The sequence below is a fragment of the Chaetomium tenue genome (genome assembly GCF_020726465.1).
Source record: "Chaetomium tenue strain MPI-SDFR-AT-0079 chromosome Unknown F5144scaffold_7, whole genome shotgun sequence".
Lineage (NCBI taxonomy): Eukaryota > Fungi > Ascomycota > Sordariomycetes > Sordariales > Chaetomiaceae > Chaetomium > Chaetomium tenue.
The window spans coordinates 1,683,259-1,704,422 of NW_027117335.1; the positions used below are offsets into that span (position 1 = coordinate 1,683,259).

The window sequence follows — 21,164 nt, forward strand, 5'->3', positions numbered from 1 at the left end:
GCCGGCCACGAGTCCGTGTTCGATTAACTGCTCGCGCTTGCGCTTGCGGCCTCAATTTCCTGTAAGCGAGCTCCTGGCCCAGATGCATGTGGAGATCCTCGCTCACGGCAACATCTACAAAAAAAAAGCCCTCAAGCTGACAGACATGGTTGAGTCGACGCTGAAACCTCGGGTTCTCCCGCAAGCAGAGTGGAAAATCCATCGTGGGTTGATGCTCCCGCCCGGATCCAACTACATCTGGAAGAAGAAACTCAAGGATCCGGCCAATGTCAACCACTGCATCCAGTACTTCCTCCATGCAGGATACAGGGGGGATTGCAATGTCCGAGCCAAGGTGCTGTTGCTGGACCAGATCGCCCATGAGCCGTGCTTCAACCAACTTCGCACCAAGGAACAACTCGGCTACACTGTCGACTCGGGCACCTGGACCAGCATCACGCAGTATGGATTCTACTTTGTCATTTAGAGCGAGAAGACGGCACCATATCTAGAAACTCGAATTGAAGAGTTTCTGAAGATGGTGGCCACAACACTCAAAGAAATGAGCGACGCCGAGTTCGAGAGCAACAAGCGTAGCATCATCGGCAACCGTCTGGAGAGGCTCAAGTACATGGAGCAAGAAAGCAACAGGCACTGGGCTCATATCCACTCCGAGCTCTATGCGTTTGACGCCGGTGAGTTCATACAATACTACTCTTTCCCTTTATATGGCAGTAAGGCTAACTGCCCTCTTTCTAGACACCGTCGCGCAACTCCTCGCGCCGCTTGACGCTCGTCACATCTTGCTTCAGAGGGAGTATGTCCGCCCAACGTCAACCGCTCACGCACTCTTCCCAACCAACCTCCGTGTACTGACCCCCCGCTTTGATGACTTAGCCGGCCCGTTGATTTTCACTTCGATCGGCGCTCGCGTGCCTGTATTTGGATCTGCTACGTGTCAGTTTCAATGCGGCGGCCCGCCCCCGAAACCTTCACCTTGGCGTGCCTCGACTTTAACGAAACCATGCTGGAGAGAAAGCTCCACTTCAGGCCACCGGGGAACCTTTGCCACACGGATTGGGAAGGGTTACGCCGTTCTCGCACCCTAGTAAAGCTCCATACCCCCAAGGATCCTCAAAAAGATCCATTCTTGGTTGCTCTTGTCATCGCCCTCGCGCAAAAAGACCGCCGGCATATAGCACAACCACTACCGCCCAACTCCAGCTTCACCGTGGGTTTCCTCCTTCACTTTTTCGAGTCAAAGCCACTGACCAACCTTGGGGTTGTCTTCCAGGTTCGCATCCTGCTCACTGGGAAGGGACGGCCAAAGCAAATATCATTTGGCCGAGGAACTGGTCCGTAAACGCCGGTCGCCCATCCTTGATGACGGCGAACCGTTTCTTGGCTCCGAGGAGGGCTGGGCGGTGTCCGGTGAGGTTGTACCTGCCATTGCGAAGCCGGTGCAGGACCAGCTCCCTATCCGCTGTGGCTCCGATCGCTATGTCATAGGCGGTTTTGCCGACAAACCGGCGCGATCCGTCTGAGACCTCGACCAAGTTCGTGGGCTTATAGTGCTGCGTCTCGTGTTGGGGCGGGCAAGACTGGAGAAGGTGGCGGAGGAATGCAGACGCAATCCGGACAGTAGCGTGCTCCGGAACGTTGGCCGCGGCGCGACCTTGGCTAACATAGCCGGGGTCGGAGCCCTGGGACGCCTGCAGAGAGCCGCCCTCGCGCGACGGGCTGGAGGAGCCGACCCGCATTGTCGTGCTGTTGCGGTAGACTGGATTCACTACCTGTGTCCGAACTCGCTTGTGTGGGTGGGAGGAATCGGACCCTGGGCTGTACGGGCGTTTGTCGTCTTCGTCGGCGTCCTCGTTCAAGTCACCGCCCTCGATATCAAGACCCTCAACGTCGTCGAACTGGGCAACGGCGGCCCAAAAGGATGCGAGACTTGCGCCGTACTGGTGGACAAACCCTGTCTCGGCCAGTGTGCCGCCGAGGTTGGCCTCGCTGGGCCCCTCCAAGAGACCTCAGATGAGTGGTTGGCTGCAAGCGACTTCGGCTTCACCAAAATGCTCCCGCAAATCGGGCAGGACGTGGCCTGGCTCACTCTCAGACAGGGCGGTGGCGCTGCGAACCACGAGACGGGCGGCGCGGAGCTGGTCAGTCGATCAGCTGCTGGCCGCAGGCAAGGTTGCTACCTTGTTGATGTGTTCTTCGCCAGTACCAAGACCATCCCCGCGCCGCCGTCTCCTCCATTAGCCGGCAATACCCGAGCGCTCCTAGAACCGGAGCTCCTGAAAATCACACGCCTATTAGGTTCAATGCTAAAGACGGTCGGAGGTAGGTAGGTAGCTATGCTTACCCGGCGGCCCTGGATCTCTTGACTGAGAGTGTCGCACCCGCGCATGTTTCCAGCAGCCCACCCGCCATGGCCCTGAGCGCATTAGCAAGCGTCTCCCGGATTGGGGCTCCCCACAACCTGTCCTCCTCCAGCGGCTCCTCCGGCTCGGCCCGCGGCCGCTCGAAGACGTCCCGGGCTATCATGACCGTCAGAGCCGCGACCGTGCTACAGTCTGAATCCGAGTCTTCCCCAAAACTGTACTTAGAAGAGGCCATCCTCGAGGCCACGGAGCCTCGGGAGCAGTTGTCCGGCAAAGACCGGGACCGCTGTCTCGGGAGACGGGGCGTTGCAGGAGCGGTCATGTCAAGTGAGATGTTAACACCTACTGTCCAATCCCAAGTATCTAGGCATCGGGTTCTTCCAGACAATATGGCGCTCCCCAGCCATATAAACTGTGATTATTCATTTTACATGATCAAGAAGTTGGACAACACCCTTATTCTGTGACGGAGCATATAAAGGGGTCCCGGGGCAAATCTAGGAGGTTTTCATAATGGGAGATGTCAAAGATTGTATTTTGAGGCACACGCTGTTGACATTTGATGTCCATCTCCAACTCGGTTGCTCGAGCCAGTTCGTTGGGCCCACAACAACTATCCACGTACGATAAGATAAGCGCAGCGGGGCTCGCAGCGGTGCGGGGTAGAGATCCACTTCTGGAACATCAAAAGAGAGACCGTCAACCCTACGGACCTGGCGGACCGTTTATATAAATCGAATGCATCCTCCAGGACCTCATACCGTTTAACCTTCTCGGAAACCGCGAAGAGAGTCCCGAGATGCTCATCATCCCCATCACGGATACTACCCATAATAAGAGTGGCATCCGACAGGTGGCAGAGCAGGTTGTCTGCGAAACCGAAGATATGGAACGTATGGAAGAACGGGACATATTGAGGCTTTCGGTTCCGCCACAACCGCCGCTTAGGACCCTACTTATAGACCTGAACAATACACTCCATGAGGAAATGGTTCGTAAGCCCTTCATCCGAGGATGATCTGCTGCTAACGAGAAGCACAGCATGAGCCGATATCCTGGTGGGCGGGGGAGAGGGGATTTCAGATTAAGCCGGTTATCTCCAAAGGGCCAGTGATACTCTGGCTCCAGAGCGGCGGCCTAACCTGCGAAATCGGGAACATCACAATACTCATAGTCCTTCCAAGGCCTAAATCCAAACACGGTGGCGGAATCGTTGAACATGCCGAGGCAATTACCCTAGGCGAAGTCGAAGTCGAAGTCGGATCGCCGATCGGTGGCCCTCTGTTCTGCTCATCAGTGCATAAGTGTCACGTGGGCGATATCATTGTTCTGGAGGGGGGCGAGCGGCTCCTCGTGAGGGAAGGTACTGGGCTTCACGGCATTTGTATGTTCTGCGTTATACATCGCACGGTACCGAAGAGCACTATCGAGGTGTAAGGGGACTATTCTGAAGTTGGCGACCGAAATCCCATAAATTCGTCATTCCCTAACCAAACCGCGTCTGGCACAACTCGGTCAAACGTAGTAGCATACCTCCACTGGTTATTCCCCATGCTGTTCGGGGCGGCACCTGTATCCTGTTCCCGAATACAGGTCATCCCCATGCTGCTGCCTCCCACCATCACGCCGGTGCCCAAGCTGCTGATATACGCCATCGACAAAGGTGGTCTGTCCTGGAGGCCGGCCGGATCCACATAGCCACTCCTGCCGCCGGCACTGTTGTCCAGTGTCGCGGTACTCGAGACGTGGCCTGCGCGAGGAACTCCCGCTTGATATCCAACAAAGACTTGGCCAGGACTCTGCGTGCTATCCAAGCTAGCGTCAGCGGCGCCGGACTCGGAATCAACCGGCACGACGGGGCTGTTATGCAGTGCGGGCGCGGCTGTCGCCGGGACGTCGCCTGCACGATCGACCCCCGGTGATTGTGGGTGGTGAGGACCAGGGGTCGGATCCCGTCCGGCCACATTAGCAAGCAGGCAAGGACGCGATTGAACGGGAGACCTCGGGAAGCTGCGTTGGTGTGCGTCCACTCTGGGGGGACTTTTCTCGTCATCCCTCGCCCTCTGGGGGTTGTTATCGGCCTGGACGAGTTTTCGGCATTCTGAAAGAGGCATCATCATGGCGAATGGTATCTCGGAGCTAAGCCATCCCTTAGCAAGGGCATCGAGTTCCGACAACGGGTCGACTGCCGAAAACTCCTCGAGTTCAATAAGCCCGCAAACAGTAGCAAAGCTGGCGCTTAAGTCAGTAGATGAACACATCGTATATCAGCCGGACACTTACTCAAGTTTCATAGCTGTCAGAGCCCAGTAAACAAGCACAGCCGGATGAAAGAGCCGTGTATGACTTGGAACGCTTAGATCGACCGAGGCCAGTTCATTGATAGCGGAAGATACAAACGCATCCTGCCGCTCCTGGCTCATATCACGTATAGTAGATGCTTTGAATTGCACCTCTACCGCATTTAGCGTCTGAAATCATTCTTAACATTGCATCGACTCACTCACCAACAAGTGCATTCAACACAACTAACGCTTCCACCCCCTTATGCGTCTTCAAGCCGTTAACGATCTTACATATCATCACGGCCGCAGTCTCTGCCTTTCTCTTTTCTTTTTCGCTGTCTAAATGGTCGGTCTCAAAATTTGCGTCTCTTCGGCGGCGGAGGTGTTGAACGAGGGGGGATACAAAGCGGCAGATGAACTGGATAGAGGACTTGTCCGTGGCGCAACTGTCCGCGGCTTTGGCCGTGTGTTCGAGCGCGTTCTCGAGTCCCTCGCCAGTATCGTTCTGGAGGTTTCGATACTCCAAAAGATGTTTGAAGCAGCCATTCGTGATGCTGTTTCGACTGTGTGGAGATCCTTGTAGTTTGACGATGCCTTGTTTCACCTTCGAAAGGAAAGTCAGAAGTAGCATGGTGTCGTTTAGATCCGTCAGGAGGGACTGCGGGGCAGTGTTTTCTGGCCCCCCCGTTTTGCGACGTCTTTTGTTAGGGCGATGTTGGCCGTGTGTAGCTGCAAGTTCCTCCAGCTCTTCCTTGAGCGCCGCCGCTTCTGCCTTCAGTTGGCGCGTCGACATATTCCCCGTTCCGGAGTTCCGTTTCCAATCCTCGAACCGCCCCTTTAGATGATCATCTGGATTCGATAACACAGAAAGAGCATTCTGGGACTTCTCCATACACGAAACATCTCCCTCCGACGAAGAAAGAACATCGCGACTACTTCGTTAGGAGCGGACGATTCAAGTGAGACCTTGGGACACGCACCCAGTGTATATCCATCCTCCAGCGCCGAATGCTGCGATATGTAGGCCGTCGATGATGTTGCTAAGTTCCATACGCACATCGTTGCAGCAAGGTACGCACCGGATATAGCTTTCATGGTAGCTCTTTCGCTTCAGAGTAAATTCAGAGACACGAACGCTTACACACACCCTGTGGTGATTGACGGGCAAAATGACAACCCGGGAGCCTACGCTAAGCATGCTCTGCGGGGTGACATCCATCGCTGATTGTGGTTTGCAGGAGCAAATTCAAATGACCACAGAGTGCCATGCTCCAACGCAACACGGGAGCTAGTGCATATCTGTCATCCTTGGAGACTGATTTTTTTTCTTGTCTCCAGGGGTCTACCCCTGCTCCCGCTCGCGCTGCTCACGCTCGCGCTCCTCCAATAGAGCACCAGAATAGCCGATCAGCTGAGAATATCCCGTGCTTCCGGGGGAGAGCACACCCTTTTTCGATTCAATTTCACCGTGAAGCGGTGTTTATCACCAAATTGGGTTCTTGCTAGAAGAGGCCAAATACAGAGCGGAATATTCGGGGTATAGACGGAGGTCCTGTTCTTACTAGACGCTGCTTCTTTGGCCTGCGTGTTGATCCTCCGCCCGACGCTGTGGCACGGCGCCTCAACCCTGTTCAACGAGCAGGCCAATCGAAGCTCCTCAGAGTGACCCACTCAGACCATGGAACTTCCAGCACCTGAGCGGGTCCTATTCACCGCGCTTGCTTCCGCCAAAGTGGTTCCTAACTGAGCGACCTGTCATAAAGGCGGCTTTACCAGTGCGTCCCAGAGGCGGATTTGGTTGGGGTCGTCGTAGATCGACTCGCCAGCGATCTCCCGTCCCAGTACCTTAGACAGTTAAAGGCGCCGACCAGACGCGATACATCGCGCCCGCCCCGGTCGATTCGGTCAGATTCCTGCTGCCGCTACGCCGCGGGGTGCTGCTAGTGGTGGCGGTGGCCGGAGCGGCGACGCTCCGCTGCACAGTCTCCGTCTCCCAGGCTCGTGCGACGGGTCGCTCGAGACGCCGTCGACGGACCCGGTGCGGTTCCGCTTCTCGCACCTGCCGCAGCCGAGCCTGCTGGTGGAGGCTGCGCGGGAGAAGAGAAGGGCGGAGACGGTCTCATGGGTCGAGGAGCAGCGGCTGGAGGAGGAGAGGGCAAGGAGGAAGAAGAGGAAGTCGACGGGTTCGCTGCCGCCGTCGGGGGTGAGCATGAGGGGCTATATCGTGCCGACTAGGTTTGTTAGGAAGGGGGATGGTCGGTAGGGGAAGGGGAGGGGTTGGTCTTGGATAGAGATTTGGTTTTGGGGGATTGAACTAAAGAGACGTCTAACCTGGCTATGTAAAGTCGTAGTCGGCAACTGCGACAAAGGCTGCAAAGGCGGATTCTGGATGTTTGGGCATCAAGGCATTCTTGGCCCTTGCGGTTTGCTACACGCACCCAGGCCCTTAAACCAGAGTGACGCGCGCAGGGCAACGGAATGATTGGGCCGGAACGCTGCGTTGCGGTTGCTCCGGGAACCACGTGAGGCGCTGCCGAATCAGCCAGCTCCTTGGTTGGAGTCCCTTGATGGGGTCCCGGTCTTGGCGCCAACGACTGGGGCGTTTTGCAGCCTCGCAGCGGGGCCTGCCTGGACAATCGTGAAGCTGGGCGTCATATGGTCCATCATACGGCGAGGTTCCGCAATAGTCTCCTCTCATCAAGTGCATTCTCTAACACACGACCCTATAGGGCCAAATTCCGTATCGTTCGCTCCAGGTCTGGGGCTACCGGCAAACATGAAGATCTTCAATACTTTCCACGTCTCAATGGTGAGACCGGGCATTCCTGGCCAAGAACAGGTCGATGACGACGTCACGGCCAACCGGGGACGGGTGGTTACCAGGACCGACGACGGTGATGACGTCGTTGAGTGGAAATTCGAGGACATCTTGGATTACGGAAAAGCCGACAACGGGAGGTGGCAGTATCTGGTCAAGTGGGAAGGCCACGATGCGCCAACGTGGCAACCGGCGACCGATCTGCGCGGTTGCGACGACGCTATCTGGAAGTTCCACGATGCGCACCCGGAACACCCGGGGCCACCGGCGTGGGTAAAGAAAAGGGGGCACAGCGAGGAAAGGCAAGGCGACCAACAGAGGCATCGCGATGGTTACGGCGTTATAGAGGGCGGAACGAAGTGGGCCAGCCGCGGCGAAGCCCGCGGGTCAGAACCAAGGTTATATGACTTTGTTTCAATTGAAACACAATCGCGAGGGTTGCGTTTTTGAATGAATTGAGAGGTTTTGATGGATTTGACGGATCTGACAGCCGGGGGCTGTTTTTGAAGGGAGGGTAGTGTTACGGGCACAGCCCGTTCCTTGTAGGGTTAGGGTCGTTATATGTAGTTAGGGTTGGGGTTCTACAGACGGGCCAAGTGGGGCCCTGCGAGGTGGGGGCTCTGCGCGCAGCATAGGTGGGGCACCGCGCAGTGTGGCCTGTGCGCAGGTACGACGCAACGGCATACATTGTAAGTATACCTGGGGGGGAGTGAAATACAGATGATAGAGCTTGTAGCACTCGTATTTATTCTGTATTCAGTTACTGTATCCGGACCCTTCAGGCTCAGTCAACAACTCCATCCGCCCATCCATCCATGCGCCACCGCTATCTTCTTCCGCTTGCCGCCACTGGCCCAACGGCTGCTCGCGCGCCCCGGCTGGCCGCCAGCCACGCATGGTGGAACCCGTGCAAATGCCGCGGCGGACGACCTCTCAGCACCCTGTCTTTTAGCCCACACTCGACCCAGGGCGTCGGCGTGGCTGGCTGCCGCCGCCGGCCTCGGGCAACCGCTGTAGCGTGCCGTTTTTGCCGAACCGCTGACGAGGCACGCCGTCCAACCATGCCTCGCCAAGCTGCCGGCCGGCACTGCCCGGGACTTGCCGCCGAGCCACTACGGGGTAAAAGCTTCCTGCTGGCCCATGCACTTGACGTCTCCTTGAGGAGTTCAATCAAGACCATTAAGACGCTTTTGGAAGGCCGAGTTTGGAAACGACGATCGTATATGCCGCGGGTCAAATCATCGCCTGGCGCTCTGCAGGGTGTGGCGACGGCGAGAATGTCCAGATTATATAACAGCAGGCAGCCGGGTACACCCCACCACTTCCGCCTTGGCGGAGGCGCCGAGCTTTCGTGGCGTTGCAGTTCCATCAGACCAATAATAGAATGACGGACGAGGTCAGGCGTCAAGCGCAGTCACGTGACTCCTTGTCTGGGCTAGCGCAAAACTGTGCTTTGCTGCACTAACCCTATTAGGCCGCTCTTGCTTCTCAAAAGAGATTGCATTGCATGTAGGCCCACCAAAGCGCCCCTGGCTGCGCCGCATTCAGCTGCAGGTTCACCCTTGCCGAGCCTGCTCACCCCGCTTCGCGCGAGCTTAAAGCGGCGAGGCTCACCCGGCTCCACCCTGCTCACCCGGCTCACCCGGATTGGCGGGTGAGCCGGAGCCATGCACGCAAGAGTAGCTTGATCCCGCTCGCGCGGGCTTACTGTGTAAAGCGGCGAGGCTCACCCGGCTCTACCCTACTCACCTGAGCCATGCACGCAAGAGTAGCTTGATCCCTCCACCGGCCGCATCATGCAGGCGGAAATGCGGCCTCGCTTAGATATCCATCCGAAGCAGCATGACATTGGCTAAAACGAGCGGGGGACATCATGCACCCCCCTTTTATGTCACAAGAGCCCCTTTCAAGAGCGGACAAGCCTTGCGTGGACAGTTCCTTGACTGTCCTCAACCCGTAATGTCATATTGTACGTGGCGCCGGTGATCATGAACTACGAAGGCGCGCCAGGGCTTGAATTCAGCGGAAGGAATGCAAAGATCGATCCCAGCGTCGTCGCAAGTTGGTCTACCCATACCCGAGCTAGTTCTCCATCACGCCAGTCAGCCCCAAGCTGACCCAACAATGCAGAACTCCCCGCAGGCTGCCGCGTCGTCTCAACAGAAAGACACGGCGTCAGTTTATGGGCCAACTCCGGGAGAATCGACGTCATCCTCGAAGATGGCTCGCCCAAGTCCTTCTTCATCAAGGTCGTCTCCAAAGAGGCCGGCCGTAGGATGATGAGCGGCGAGTACGAGTCGATGGCAGCCATCTACAACCTGCTCCCAGACTTCTCCCCCGAACCCATAGCCTGGGGCGCGTACGAAAGCATGCCCGAGACGTACTTCTTCCTCTGCCAGTTCCGTGAGATGACTACCGAACTCCCTGATCCTCACAAATTCGCCGCGCGCCTGGCGGCATTGCACGAAACCAGCTCCTCGCCCAATGGCAAGTTTGGTTTTCACATTACCACGTGCGCGGGCAACTTGCCACAGTATTGTGGATGGGAGCATAGCTGGGAGGTGTTCTTTTCCAAGAGCTTGAAACTCGCTCTCGAGCATGAGATAGCGGCTCAGGGCCCGGATCCTGAGATCGACAGGCTTGCGCCTATCATATTTGAGATGGTCATTCCCCGGTTACTGCGGCCACTAGAAACGGAGGGCCGGTCCATGAAACCGTCGCTGGTTCATGGGGATTTGTGGTTTGCCAACACAGCTACTGACGCTGATACTGATGCGCCTCTTGTATTTGATGCTTCCTGTTTTTATGCCCATAATGAGTGTGAGTGGTTCGGTCTTGAATGCAAACGAAGAGGCTAGACATGCTAACGTCTGCATCTTCAACCTGACCAGACGAGCTAGGTCAGTGGCGACCAGTCTGCAACAGATTTGGGCCTGAATACGTCAAGACATACCACTCTTACCTGCGAATCTCGCCTCCTGAGGAAGACTACGAAGGGAGGCTAGACCTTTACAAACTGTAAGACATCGCACTATCATATTGCAGATTCATGCTCTCCATCGTTTCAAGTCCCGGTATTTGATCTTCACTACTGTATGACTGGGGCTAACCCTTATGACAGGCGCTTCAACACACATGTCTCGGCCTTGTTTCCCCATGATCGAAATTACAGGGCTCAGTACGACAACCGTTGAATATTGTGGGCCTAATATCAAGGTATTGATTGTTGGTAGGGGTTTTTCACCCGGCCCGGGAGGGCACGGTTTTCCTGTACACTAAATAGCAGAGGGTCCGGCACGCCCTAGGGCATAGCGGAGTATGAATAATATAAATATATAATATCAAGGTATGCTAACAGTTTACAGAATGCTGGGGGACATAAGGGACCTGGTTGAACGTTACGGTGCACCGATGTCGGACGAGGCTGTGGTAGTCGATGTACAGAGAGGGGAGGGATTTGTACAGGCCTCGTTGTAGTCTTGAGCTGTTTCGAGCGGAGCTTGTATTTAACTGATTGGGAGATAATGACAATGTCGAATTCCTTGATTTGGTTATCCACGGCGCTAGGTCCTTGTACCAAGGGCCCAGGCCCTACATAAGCCGCGTAGAGACACGCAAGGCAAGGCTCAGTTTTCAGTTAAGACAATATCAGTACTGAAATGACGGGGGTCCTATCTAGCAGATATTTCACATATAGTTCGTTCCTTACCCGAACGAGTCCACGTCCCCTCAAGTTCATCCCCTCAAGTTCATCCCCTCAAGTTCATCGCGGAAGTTGAAGCACACTATCTGCCCATTTTCAATGAGTGGCTCTAGGTCGAGAAGGTTGTTGTCAACACCCGAAGCCTGGATTGTCACCTCCATCGGTGACTACGTTGTTGGGCGCCAGGTTGGGAAACCCCGGATTGTAGGAACAATGTAGTACCTGCGTAGCTCTCTCAATCCAACTCCATGTACTCAACCAAATGGGGTAGTCAGAACAGTAGGTTCTATCTTTTCCTATTTAAAATGTGGGAGGCTGATCTTTACTTCTTGTCGCTTGGCGTATTAAGTCAGAAGCCCCTGGATTGCGGTGAGCATCAGTACCACTAGGTACTTTGACCACATGTGAATAGGTTGAACTCAGAGTATTATAGATCCCAACGACTATTGCATAGATACCTTATTAATTAGAGAAACGGGATAAGACTTATTCGAGCGGCCCAACAAACTGCATTTACATCATTATTGGCTTGCCTTGGATTCATTCGCCCCCTTTGGCTCAACTTCCTTGGCTTCCTTCTTTTCTCTTACCTTTGCATTTTCTTTATTCGAGCTTTTGGACCCGAGGGACTCGAGTTTCGAGCCCACCTCCCAGGTATTAAGAGAGGATGGATGAATACTAGAATGTAATGAATGAGAATTTACCACTTTTCACTTTCATGACGAAAACACTCAATTGTTGATATAGAATCATGGTGCGCGTTTTCTCCCCCCTCGCCAGAAAGCGGTGACTTCTGGGCCCGGCCCGAGAATCAAGGCCCGGAAAGGAGGCTGTTAGTCAGGCCGAGCGGGTGGGCGGGGCAGCTGTGGGGCTCAGCAAAGGGTGGGGCGCTCAGCCCGGAGGATGAGGGTTGCATGAAGGTCACTCCAGGTACATCAACATTGGAAAGCCAGTTGTAGCAAAGCAAGCTTTATTGTTGATGAACCGTATACGGTATTATGAATCACAAGCGAACAGAAAGGCATGCAGTAAGCTGATTAGCGGACACAAACCTTCAAAATATCCAACTTGTCACATTAGTCAAAAGATTTGTTTGCGAGGTGACAATGTAGATGTACCTGACGCGACCACCAAAGTTGAGGACAGCACTGCCACATTGAGGACGGATTTCGAGATTGAGCCACATGCTCTGTTCACCCAATCAACAGTGTCAATGTCAAGCCTTGTGGGCGAACGTTGCGGTTTGGGTGGGGCCCTTGAATGCAGTGCGTGCCTGTGTTCCTGAGGCCTTAAATCCCGTCTGTCCTCGACAGCATCCCCGACCTGTCCCTCGCTCCCTCTCAACCTCCATCGCATCGCATTCTCATTACCGTATCCTCTTTTTCTTGACAACTGAACATAACAAAACCAAAACCCTGCATGGCGCCCTTAAACCCCATTTAAAATCCAAACCGTATCCGCGGTGACGGCGCCTTTGCGTCTCCCAGGCTCTCCATGCCGAAGGCAACAGTTTTCGTTCCGGAGCTATGCTCGATCAAGTAGGATCATTAGCCAACCCGTGAACCTCCCCCTTGCCTTGCCCTAACACGTATTTTTGTAGGCCGACCACCATGGCGTGGCTCTTTCCGGAGAACACCCCCCACGGGGCTCTCCGGGAAACCCATCCTCAGCACCACCAGTGCAAGCTGGAATGCTAGCGGATGACCGTTTTGCTAACCCTACGACTGTTGCTCCAGGCGCAGTCAATTTAGTTCTTCGGATGGGAAGACCTCGGTCTGCCTTTCTTGAAGAAAATTATGCCACCTCCTTGGCCACTCCGCTCAAGCGTCGCAAATCCCGCCACAACCCCAACCTTACCCATTCACGTGGTGGCGCCGTTGGCCCCCAATACGCCCGTTATCAATGTAACCTGTGCGCAATAGGTACCCTCGCCAGCGTCAAGCTGCATGAGACGCCCCAGAAGCTCGCAGCATTCTTCTCCTTTTGGCAACTCCCCGATGCACCACCCGTGGTTCTCGGCCACCGAACGCACCTCCCCGATTTTCTGTCGTCCAGCATTGACCGCGGCACGCGAGGGCATCTTGCTGCTCAAACCACGCTCGCCGCATATCCGCTCCCCCGAGACGCACTTCCACTGGCGAAAGTCGGCCACATGGATCCGCCGCCCAGCATATGGCCAGCTTCGAGGTCAGGAGACCTACCTCCTGCCATCGATCTTGCCCAACAACCCGCGCTTGCTGACTCTGGGAGCCCACGAGTTAACCGGACGGACAAGTCTGAGACCCTGGACGATGAGTCTCAAGTCGCTGCTCGTACGGATTTTGTGTTTGGGCACGAGGGAGACAATGACGAACCCATGACGGAGTTCGGCCTTGTTCAGCGGAAGGAAGAGGAGACGCGTTTAGCCGCCGTTGTTGACGTCGTTTCGATTTTGTTTCTTTTGGAGAGGCTGGTTGAAGGATTGGTGGAATGGTCGTGGCTCTTACCGTGCTCGGACTTGGAGCTCGATTGGTGCCAGCAGGAGGCCATGCTACTTCCGTGTGTCTAGAGACATACAGAGACATGCGCCGCCAAAGTCCGCCAAGGCGCTCCGACCCTGGACTACGTCGTTAAACTAGTCCCCGATCTATCACCGCACCCATCAGCAACCGCCGTCTCCAGGCAGCCCCCGGCATTCACCATCAAACTAAACCGAAGTCATAGCTCGAGAGAGCGCGTCCAACTCACGACAACGTGAGTTGGGTATTCGTACGATGTCAACCAATGAATCCCCAACCCAAGCCCACTCTCCCTCCTCGTTTCAGGAGGACCTCGGGGAGTGGGCCTGGCTCCATCAAACAAGTACTGCCGACATGTCACAATTCCCGCTGGTGCCACCAAGTCCCATGTGCCAGACGTTTAACCCCGATAACTCTCAGGCCGCCGTACCACCACTGATGCCCCAAACTGCGTCTTATCCCATAATGAACACAAACCTCACCGACACGCTGGGATCAAGCCCGGTAGAACCGCTTGTTCGGGATATCGACCTTTTCATGGCGTTCCAGCTTGGTCTCTACCTCGGCTCGACGGATCCCTCCTGGGCCGTGCCGGACAGCTGTGCGCCGACGGATCTTTTTGCCACCACCCTAGACGGCGACCTGTTTTCCGGTCTCGACTTTGCGCCAGGGCCTTTTACCCACACACCACCACATGGGTCTACCAGCCCAGCGACTTCCCTCTACGACATGGACGCCCTATACCTCCCGAGTAGCCACTACGCCCCCGCAGATCCCCTCACCCCCATCTCCCTCTCAAGCGGCACACCTGAATCCGCTCCCTCCCCATATTCCCCGGCCACCATCTTCAGCCAAGCCCTCCCATACCCCGAATCCTCGCACAACAACGGCGCCTACAACAACACCAACTCATCAACCGCCAGCCCTAGCGCAGCGTCAACCACCACCACCACCACCCCAAACCCCAACGACCCGACCCCCCCACCCAACCAGCCCGAAGAACGCAAGCCGCGCGAACCCAAACGCCTGCGCTTCCGGTGCCCCGTCACCCCCGCCACCACCGCGCGATGCACGCAAGGGTTCCTCGACGCACGCACGCTGCACCGCCACGTGTGGACGCACCACAAGGCGTACGCCCGCGAACACAACGTGCCGTCGGAGCAGACGCGCTGCGATTTCCCGGGGTGCGGGTATACGGGGAGGGGGGATAACGTGGCGCGGCATATGAAGAGGCATGGGAGGTGAGGGAGGGGTTCTACTTCTATTTCTGCGGAGGCGGTGGGTAAGGTTTGAAGGTTCGACCAAACGACCAAACGACAAACCCTACTTTTTGTATTTTTTCTGTTTTTTTGCATGTGCTATGGGTGGCTTTTTCGACTGGCGAGTATAAAAGGTACGAGGTTTGTTTACTCTAGCGGTCTTCCCATTTATCAATAAACAAAAGTAAAAATTTACAAATGCTCCCCTGCGTCGGATGTGATAATATGGAAGCTTCGACATTTGTTCATTCTAGCTCATTGACTGGGTGGTAAGGTCGATAAAAACTTAAAAAGATGTGTGGACTCTCCCGCCGGGAATTGAACCCGGGTCTCGAGCGATGTCGGCTTGACAAGCTCACATACTGACCACTATACTACGGAAGATTTGTGGTTGTTGGCAACCACCGTAGCTTGGCGGCGGAGTCACCTCGCCTACCTTATCAATCAAGGAAGCACACTCCCACGCATTGGATCCCTCGGGTTGCAGCTTCTCGCCTCGATGAGGTATGATCATGGTTTAATGGTTATATTTGAACTCCTTCCGTAACCTCGAGACAGAGACGTGGGTACCACCGTTGGACTTATACCTAAACAAACGGCTTGCAGATTTCGAAAACCGACTCCAACAACCCGATCTGGACGACGGCCAAGGCGGCAAAAAGACGGCGGGGAGCGTTATCCTTACCGCCTGCCGCAAGATACAGCAGAGACTCAGCTCGAGGAGGGGCAACAGGGGCCGACCGCGAACCTTGAGGCCTCAAGGGCCCACGGCGGTAGAGAGAGCCGCGGGCACGATCATGCGCTGGACGGGGGGAACCATAGACACGGACAAGGCAGTAGAAGAGGCCTGGAGAGCGAGGTGGTTAAAGGAACGGGACGGCAGAGCAATCACCAGGCCGGCGGACGACTTTGACCATCAGCGGGAGACGCTATTCCGGAACGAAACCCTAAGGAGGCATGACGGTCTCAGCAAGGCGAAAAGCTCACTGCTCATTCAAATCCGGACGGGAGCAATAGGCTTACGGGACTACTTGTTTACACGGGAAGTCCCGGAGGTTCTGACGCCTGCCTGCGAGTGTGGCGAGGGACGAGAGACTGCCGAACACCTGGTAGTGTGGTGTTTGGCCCCACCGTTGACTCGAAGATGGGAGAGAACTGGAATTCGGACACGACGGGACTTTTACTCAGTTCTACACGGTATCAATCCCACGACTGCACGGCTTGCGAGGAGGATCCTCGACTGGCTGATGGACTCGGGGAGGCTGCCGATGTACAGCTTGGCCAGGAGGCTCGAGCTGGAAACGGCGGCCTGAAGCGCCCCCGTTCGGAAGCCAGGAGGCCTCCTCTCTTTGTATACGTAGACTCACCAGAACGCATCGTTCCTTGATTGTTGGTAGGGGTTTTTCACCCGGCCCGGGAGGGCACGGTTTTCCTGTACACTAAATAGCAGAGGGTCCGGCACGCCCTAGGGCATAGCGGAGTATGAATAATAATATATATTTGAACTCCTGGAAACGAAGTCAATGTTATAATTATTCCGCCCACCGTATAGAATAGGGGTAGTTTCCATTTCAGATCTGTGGTTCAACCCCTGGGCTCACGGCACCCGGGCCCCTGAACTCGGCACCTATTTTTTCCTTCTGGCACCTCTTTCTAGTTGAGAGATGCTAGGTAATAGTCGTAACTTGGAAGCGTTTGCCGGGCTTGGTACCTGGGGGGGCCGCTTGAAGTTTCCCCATGGATGGGCATCTTTTGGGCCCTTGACTGGTCGTGAAGGGACGGGATTTCTTGATAGGTGGGCTACAAAATCCCCGAAAGCTGCGGCAAGGTGCTCCCAGATTATTAAAACCGAACTCTTAGGGGCCAATCCAGGAACCAGAGACCCATCACAGGTCCGTTTTGGGCAGCGTCTTACCGATCTGGATGCCGCATTCAGCCTGTCACACATCCTTCACAGTGGTCACAATGCGACTTTCCAGTGCATGGCACTTTCACACAGTCCTCAACCAAGGCCATTTCTCCCTGCTGTTCCAATCCCCCTACCACAGTGGGTGACAGTTGGCATGCTCGTCCTTGATCACTCCACACTACTGCATGTCAAACCGGGTTCTGCCCGCAAGGATCCAGGGCCAGCCGACCTCTCAAGCTGTGCTGCAGGTGCCGAACCCACCCGCAGCCAACGGGGCTCATTGCCGAGTTCTCGCTACCAGGGCCTGCAGCGGTGGTTGTATCCCGCCTCGTTCTGGTCCCAGTCATCGGTTACATCGTGGTTCAGCTCCTGTGAAAATGTCATCCTGGGCATGTCATTACCATCTTGGCGCCCTGTCAACATGCCGATCATGTCAGAATGTGGGGTGGACGGGCGAGACTCCGGCAAAGGGACATCACAGTCCAAGGGGACGGGATAAATAGTCCCGTCTCTACCTCTAGTTTCGGGTACTTCGGTTCGATTCTCAGCATCGTTAATGTAATTTCTGATACTCAAAAATAATCTATATTGTCTGGTTTTGGAACCAAGATGCTGTCCCTCCGGGCAACCTCGCTGCTCTCCCTCCTTCTCTCCGCCGTTGCGCCGGTGTATGCTGACACCTGCTCTGATGTCGAAGCCAACACGGACATCGAAGTTTCGAGCCCTCTCCAGCTTGCTTACACAGCGGAACAAACTGAATACTGGTCGGCCTCCTGCACCGCACTGAAGCCATCATGCATCATCTTCCCCAGGTCTGCCGCCGAGGTTGCCGCTGTCTTCCGGGTTCTCAACACCAACAATGAGACCTTTGCCGTCAAATCCGGCGGGCACAGCCCCAACAACTACTACGCCAGCGTCGACGGCGGCCCGCTCATCTCAACACAAAACCTAGACCACGTCCTCCTAGACCCAGCCACCGGCGTCATCGACGTCGGCCCCGGCAACCGCCTCGACGGGATCGCCAAAAAGCTGCAAGGCACCGGCTGGACCTTCGTAGGCGGCCGCATCGGCAACACCGGCGTCGGCGGTCTGATCCTCGGCGGCGGCCTCTCCTACATGTCCGCCCAATACGGCTGGTCAGCCTCCTCGGCCATCTCGTACGAAGTCGTCCTCGCCAACGGCACCATCGTCGCCGCCTCCAACACCTCCCATCCCGACCTCTTCACCGCCCTCAAAGGCGGCGGCAACAACTTCGGCGTCGTCACCAACTACAAACTCCAAGCCCACCCCCAAGGCGACGTCTACGGCGGCAACCTCGTCTTCCTGCGCACCCCCACCCTCGACGCCAAGCTCCTCCAAGCCGTGCGCGACTTCACCGAACACAACACCGACGACCGCGCGGCCGTGATCGTCACCGCCGAGCGCACCAACCTCAACCTGCTCGACTCGTGGATCCTCTTCCTCTTCTACGACGGCCCGGAATCCTCCGTCCCGCCCGGCACCTTCACCAACTTCACCTCGCTCAAACCCCTCACCAACACCCTCAAGACCCAGACCTACGCCAGCCTGATGGCCGGCAGCAACTGGGTGGTGCTGAAAGGGTTCCAGGTGCAGATCGGGACCGAGACGGTGCCGCTGCCGGCGGCGGCCGACGGCAAGGAGGTGTTGTTGGACGGGATCCACGCGCACTGGCGCGGGCTGGCGGAGTCGGTGCTGCTGGTGCCGGGGATTGTGGCGTCGATTGCGTATCAGCCGTTTCCGAGGCGCATTGCGCAGGCGGCGAGGGAAAGGGGTGGGGATCTGATTGATGTGGACGCGGATGCGGACCGGTTGATTGTGGAGTTGAACTATGCGTTTTTGAACCCGGGGGATTATGCGAAGATGGAGGGGAAGATGGTGCAGACGTATGGGGGGATTAGGGAGAGGGTGGTGCAGTGGCAGGCGGAGGGGAAGTTGCCGGATGTGTATTTGCCGGTGTTTATGAATTATGGGTTTTATAGGCAGGATTATTGGGGCAGGTTGAAGCAGGCGAGTCGGGATTTGGCGAGGGACGTGGCGGAGAGGTTTGATCCTGCGGGGTTGTTTAGGGATCGCACGGGAGGGTGGAAGCCGTGATGGATTATGCAAAGCAGTAGTAGGTTGTTGTAACTGGTGATGCCATCATGAGCGAAAGGTGGTAATATGCAGGTGATATGATATTGAGAGCAATGTGTTCCAAAGACTACGGATAAAACCTCCCTATCCCAGCTACCTCTTCCTGAGAACAACCTGAGCCTTCTCCAAGACTTTCATAGACTTGCCCTCTCCTTCGGGCTGTTTCACCAGACCACCAAACATGGTGTACGCAATCTCATCGCTCCTCTCACTGTTCTTACCGCCCTCAACTCCCACCGGATCCGCCTTGCTCTCAAGAGCGGAGAGCGAGGCCCCGGTGTCGGCTCCGATCTTCTCGACAACGTACTTGTCCTTGGACTTGCGCATCATCATCCGCAGTTTATACGCATCCTTACATAGATCCAAGATGGTGGTGCGGAGCACATCCTCTTCCGATGGCCGAACATGCTTGGAAAGGAGCGGGGCAAGGATGGCAAATATGTCGGTCGCGGCGATCTTGCTTGTCATCTCCTCGATTCCAGTCAGCTCGACGCAGTTGATGGTTGCAATCCTCCAGTCGGTAATGACATTTTCGCTGACTGTAGATAGAGACAAACTTCGTTAGTTCTCGGGGTTAATTTGTGGTGGTGTTGTCTGAAAAACATAAGGTTTAATCATTGGAGAGAACAAGTTCTTACCACCCCGATCCTGAAGTATGCTTTCAAAGCGGCGTAGCCCAGGCTCGATGGGGCCTGTCAGTGCCCCTACGTCCGCCTGGAATCCCTGGAGGCCGAAGCAATTGTAACCAAGGATGTGAAAGTGCAACTCATCAAATATCTTCGCACGCATGCGGAGCCGCCGGTCGACGAGGCCGAGTTGTCCCCAGGTAGCTGCCCGGTAGAATGACGAAATGGACGGCGTGGCCTCTTCCTGTGCAGTAGAGATAGTGGGATTGCCATCGATCAAGTAAGAGGCACTACGCGAGAGCTTTTGGATATCCTGGCGCAACTTGAGGAACCCCTGAAGGATCTCATCGTCGCTTATCTTCTGGACACCGGCCTGGTCAAGGATGATGGTTCGGAACATGGCTTCTTTGCCGCGCAGCTTGTTGACTTCCTCCTGGTGCTCCCGCAGTTGAGCCTCCACACTCGCGGCCTTTCTCTGCGCAAGACCTAGCTCCCGCTTGGCGGCTTCTATCTCGCGCTGGAGGCCACTGTTCCGGTTGCCCAGAACCTTGTTTTCCCCTTGAAGCTCTGCGAGGCGGGTGGCATGAACGTGAGGTGGCGGTGCCGGTGGTTGCTCGTGTCTTTGGTCTGGATACCCAGTAGAGCCCTAGTGAGCATTTTTCACGTGGTTAGTACCGAAGAAGCGAGGCCTAAGGGGGCGGGCGGTATCATACCGGTAGCCAGGCACGCCAACCATGCTCTCCCGAGGCACCAGGCTTGGAAATTCCCGCCGCGACTTGGGCGGGAATAGCTTCCACTTGTTGCATCAGACAGTTGAGGCCGGTTTGAATGCCGGCCATATCTTGGTTCATCTTGGCCTGGAACTCAAGCAGGATGGCCTCTTGGCGCCGCGGATCGCCGCTGACATCGGCGCCGCCAACCCCATGTTGAGGTGCTATGTCTACCATGGGGTCATCGTAATCCATGGTAGTGCTATGCCTTCGAGGACGGACCCCGTATGACGTGTAATAGCTAGCACTCCTCGAGCGCGGGGGCACAGGGGGGCCGGTGCGTCCACGCTCACGCTCACGGTGCCGATGGCGGGACTCGTCGTGGCTCATGAAGGATAGAAATTGAGTTGGTGGGAAAAGGCCCAGGAGAGCTGGGGCGCTGGAAACAGATCTGGCGGTGGAAGAGGTCCTTGGTCAACCTTTTGGCCACCTTTTGGCACAAATGAGGCCCTCGACTTCAGCCTCACGCCATGTCGGCGATCAGTGCGCCTAGGCGCCTAAAAGGGGGGGTAGTGCAGCGAGTACAGGGGATATTGCTGCGCCTCAAATCCCAACACCACGAGGCCACCAATGGAAACCTCTACGATTGGGGAACCCGAAGCCACAGGGCTCAGCTATCGGGCCCTGCGTCGGCACTTGTCCCGTCTAGGCTCACAGCTGGTCAATAGGCGCCCTGGATGTGCATAATCCGCCACCAATTCAAGGGGTCGACAGTGGTGAAACGCGGGGGCTTTCCATTATCTATCTGTGTGGTGTGCAGGTGATAGTCCTGGTAATAT

At 55.9% G+C, this 21,164-nt stretch overlaps 8 protein-coding genes and 1 non-coding gene across 9 annotated transcripts; 5 read left to right on the forward strand and 4 right to left on the reverse strand.

Moving 5' to 3' along the window:
- Positions 1-82: 82 nt before the first annotated feature.
- On the forward strand, positions 83-466 carry F5144DRAFT_660714 (uncharacterized protein; the record flags this gene model as incomplete). Its single annotated transcript, XM_066793269.1, has 1 exon — positions 83-466. One exon carries the CDS (start codon positions 83-85, stop codon positions 464-466), a length of 384 nt encoding a protein of 127 aa, XP_066639008.1.
- Positions 467-541: 75 nt separating this feature from the next.
- F5144DRAFT_606937 (uncharacterized protein) lies at positions 542-888 on the forward strand (the record flags this gene model as incomplete). Its single annotated transcript, XM_066791522.1, has 3 exons — positions 542-674; positions 739-800; positions 877-888. The coding sequence occupies 3 exons, from the start codon at positions 542-544 to the stop codon at positions 886-888; spliced, it is 207 nt and encodes a 68-aa protein (XP_066639009.1).
- Positions 889-1,141: 253 nt separating this feature from the next.
- Positions 1,142-5,441, reverse strand: F5144DRAFT_660719 (uncharacterized protein; the record flags this gene model as incomplete). The annotated part of the gene is made up of 7 exons (XM_066793270.1): positions 1,142-2,008; positions 2,090-2,138; positions 2,207-2,276; positions 2,345-2,548; positions 3,897-4,595; positions 4,647-4,818; positions 4,871-5,441. The coding sequence occupies 7 exons, from the start codon at positions 5,439-5,441 to the stop codon at positions 1,287-1,289; spliced, it is 2,487 nt and encodes an 828-aa protein (XP_066639010.1). The 3' UTR covers positions 1,142-1,286.
- Positions 5,442-6,553: 1,112 nt separating this feature from the next.
- On the reverse strand, positions 6,554-6,859 carry F5144DRAFT_606939 (uncharacterized protein; the record flags this gene model as incomplete). Its single annotated transcript, XM_066791523.1, has 1 exon — positions 6,554-6,859. One exon carries the CDS (start codon positions 6,857-6,859, stop codon positions 6,554-6,556), a length of 306 nt encoding a protein of 101 aa, XP_066639011.1.
- Positions 6,860-9,171: 2,312 nt separating this feature from the next.
- On the forward strand, positions 9,172-10,793 carry F5144DRAFT_586475 (Fructosamine/Ketosamine-3-kinase). Its single transcript, XM_066789762.1, has 4 exons — positions 9,172-9,527; positions 9,597-10,286; positions 10,358-10,484; positions 10,588-10,793. The coding sequence occupies exons 1-4, from the start codon at positions 9,455-9,457 to the stop codon at positions 10,658-10,660; spliced, it is 963 nt and encodes a 320-aa protein (XP_066639012.1). The 5' UTR covers positions 9,172-9,454; the 3' UTR covers positions 10,661-10,793.
- A 1,986-nt stretch (positions 10,794-12,779) lies between these two features.
- On the forward strand, positions 12,780-14,912 carry F5144DRAFT_551896 (uncharacterized protein; the record flags this gene model as incomplete). Its single annotated transcript, XM_066787713.1, has 4 exons — positions 12,780-12,847; positions 13,105-13,707; positions 13,873-13,902; positions 14,012-14,912. The coding sequence occupies 4 exons, from the start codon at positions 12,780-12,782 to the stop codon at positions 14,910-14,912; spliced, it is 1,602 nt and encodes a 533-aa protein (XP_066639013.1).
- A 317-nt stretch (positions 14,913-15,229) lies between these two features.
- On the reverse strand, positions 15,230-15,310 carry F5144DRAFT_t179. Its single transcript has one exon. It is a non-coding gene; the product is annotated as a tRNA-Asp (tRNA).
- A 1,984-nt stretch (positions 15,311-17,294) lies between these two features.
- F5144DRAFT_586481 (uncharacterized protein) lies at positions 17,295-19,013 on the forward strand. The gene has a single exon (XM_066789763.1). The coding sequence runs from the start codon at positions 17,445-17,447 to the stop codon at positions 18,948-18,950; it is 1,506 nt and encodes a 501-aa protein (XP_066639014.1). The 5' UTR covers positions 17,295-17,444; the 3' UTR covers positions 18,951-19,013.
- Positions 19,014-20,935, reverse strand: F5144DRAFT_586483 (uncharacterized protein). The gene is made up of 3 exons (XM_066789764.1): positions 20,329-20,935; positions 19,628-20,261; positions 19,014-19,528 (listed from the first exon to the last, which is right to left on the reverse strand). The coding sequence occupies exons 1-3, from the start codon at positions 20,713-20,715 to the stop codon at positions 19,083-19,085; spliced, it is 1,467 nt and encodes a 488-aa protein (XP_066639015.1). The 5' UTR covers positions 20,716-20,935; the 3' UTR covers positions 19,014-19,082.
- Positions 20,936-21,164: the final 229 nt, after the last annotated feature.

Bases quoted from the DNA above. Each gene is read 5' to 3' on its own strand.
- F5144DRAFT_586475 (XM_066789762.1), top strand. From the start codon at position 9,455: ATGAACTACGAAGGCGCGCCAGGGCTTGAATTCAGCGGAAGGAATGCA. The intron at 9,528-9,596 runs GTTGGTCTACCC...CCAACAATGCAG, and splicing joins CGATCCCAGCGTCGTCGCAA to AACTCCCCGCAGGCTGCCGC. The intron at 10,485-10,587 runs GTAAGACATCGC...CCCTTATGACAG, and splicing joins AGGCTAGACCTTTACAAACT to GCGCTTCAACACACATGTCT.
- F5144DRAFT_586481 (XM_066789763.1), top strand. From the start codon at position 17,445: ATGCTGTCCCTCCGGGCAACCTCGCTGCTCTCCCTCCTTCTCTCCGCC.
- F5144DRAFT_586483 (XM_066789764.1), bottom strand. From the start codon at position 20,715: ATGAGCCACGACGAGTCCCGCCATCGGCACCGTGAGCGTGAGCGTGGA. The intron at 20,262-20,328 runs GTATGATACCGC...AATGCTCACTAG, and splicing joins GTTGGCGTGCCTGGCTACCG to GGCTCTACTGGGTATCCAGA. The intron at 19,529-19,627 runs GTAAGAACTTGT...CTCTATCTACAG, and splicing joins CATACTTCAGGATCGGGGTG to TCAGCGAAAATGTCATTACC.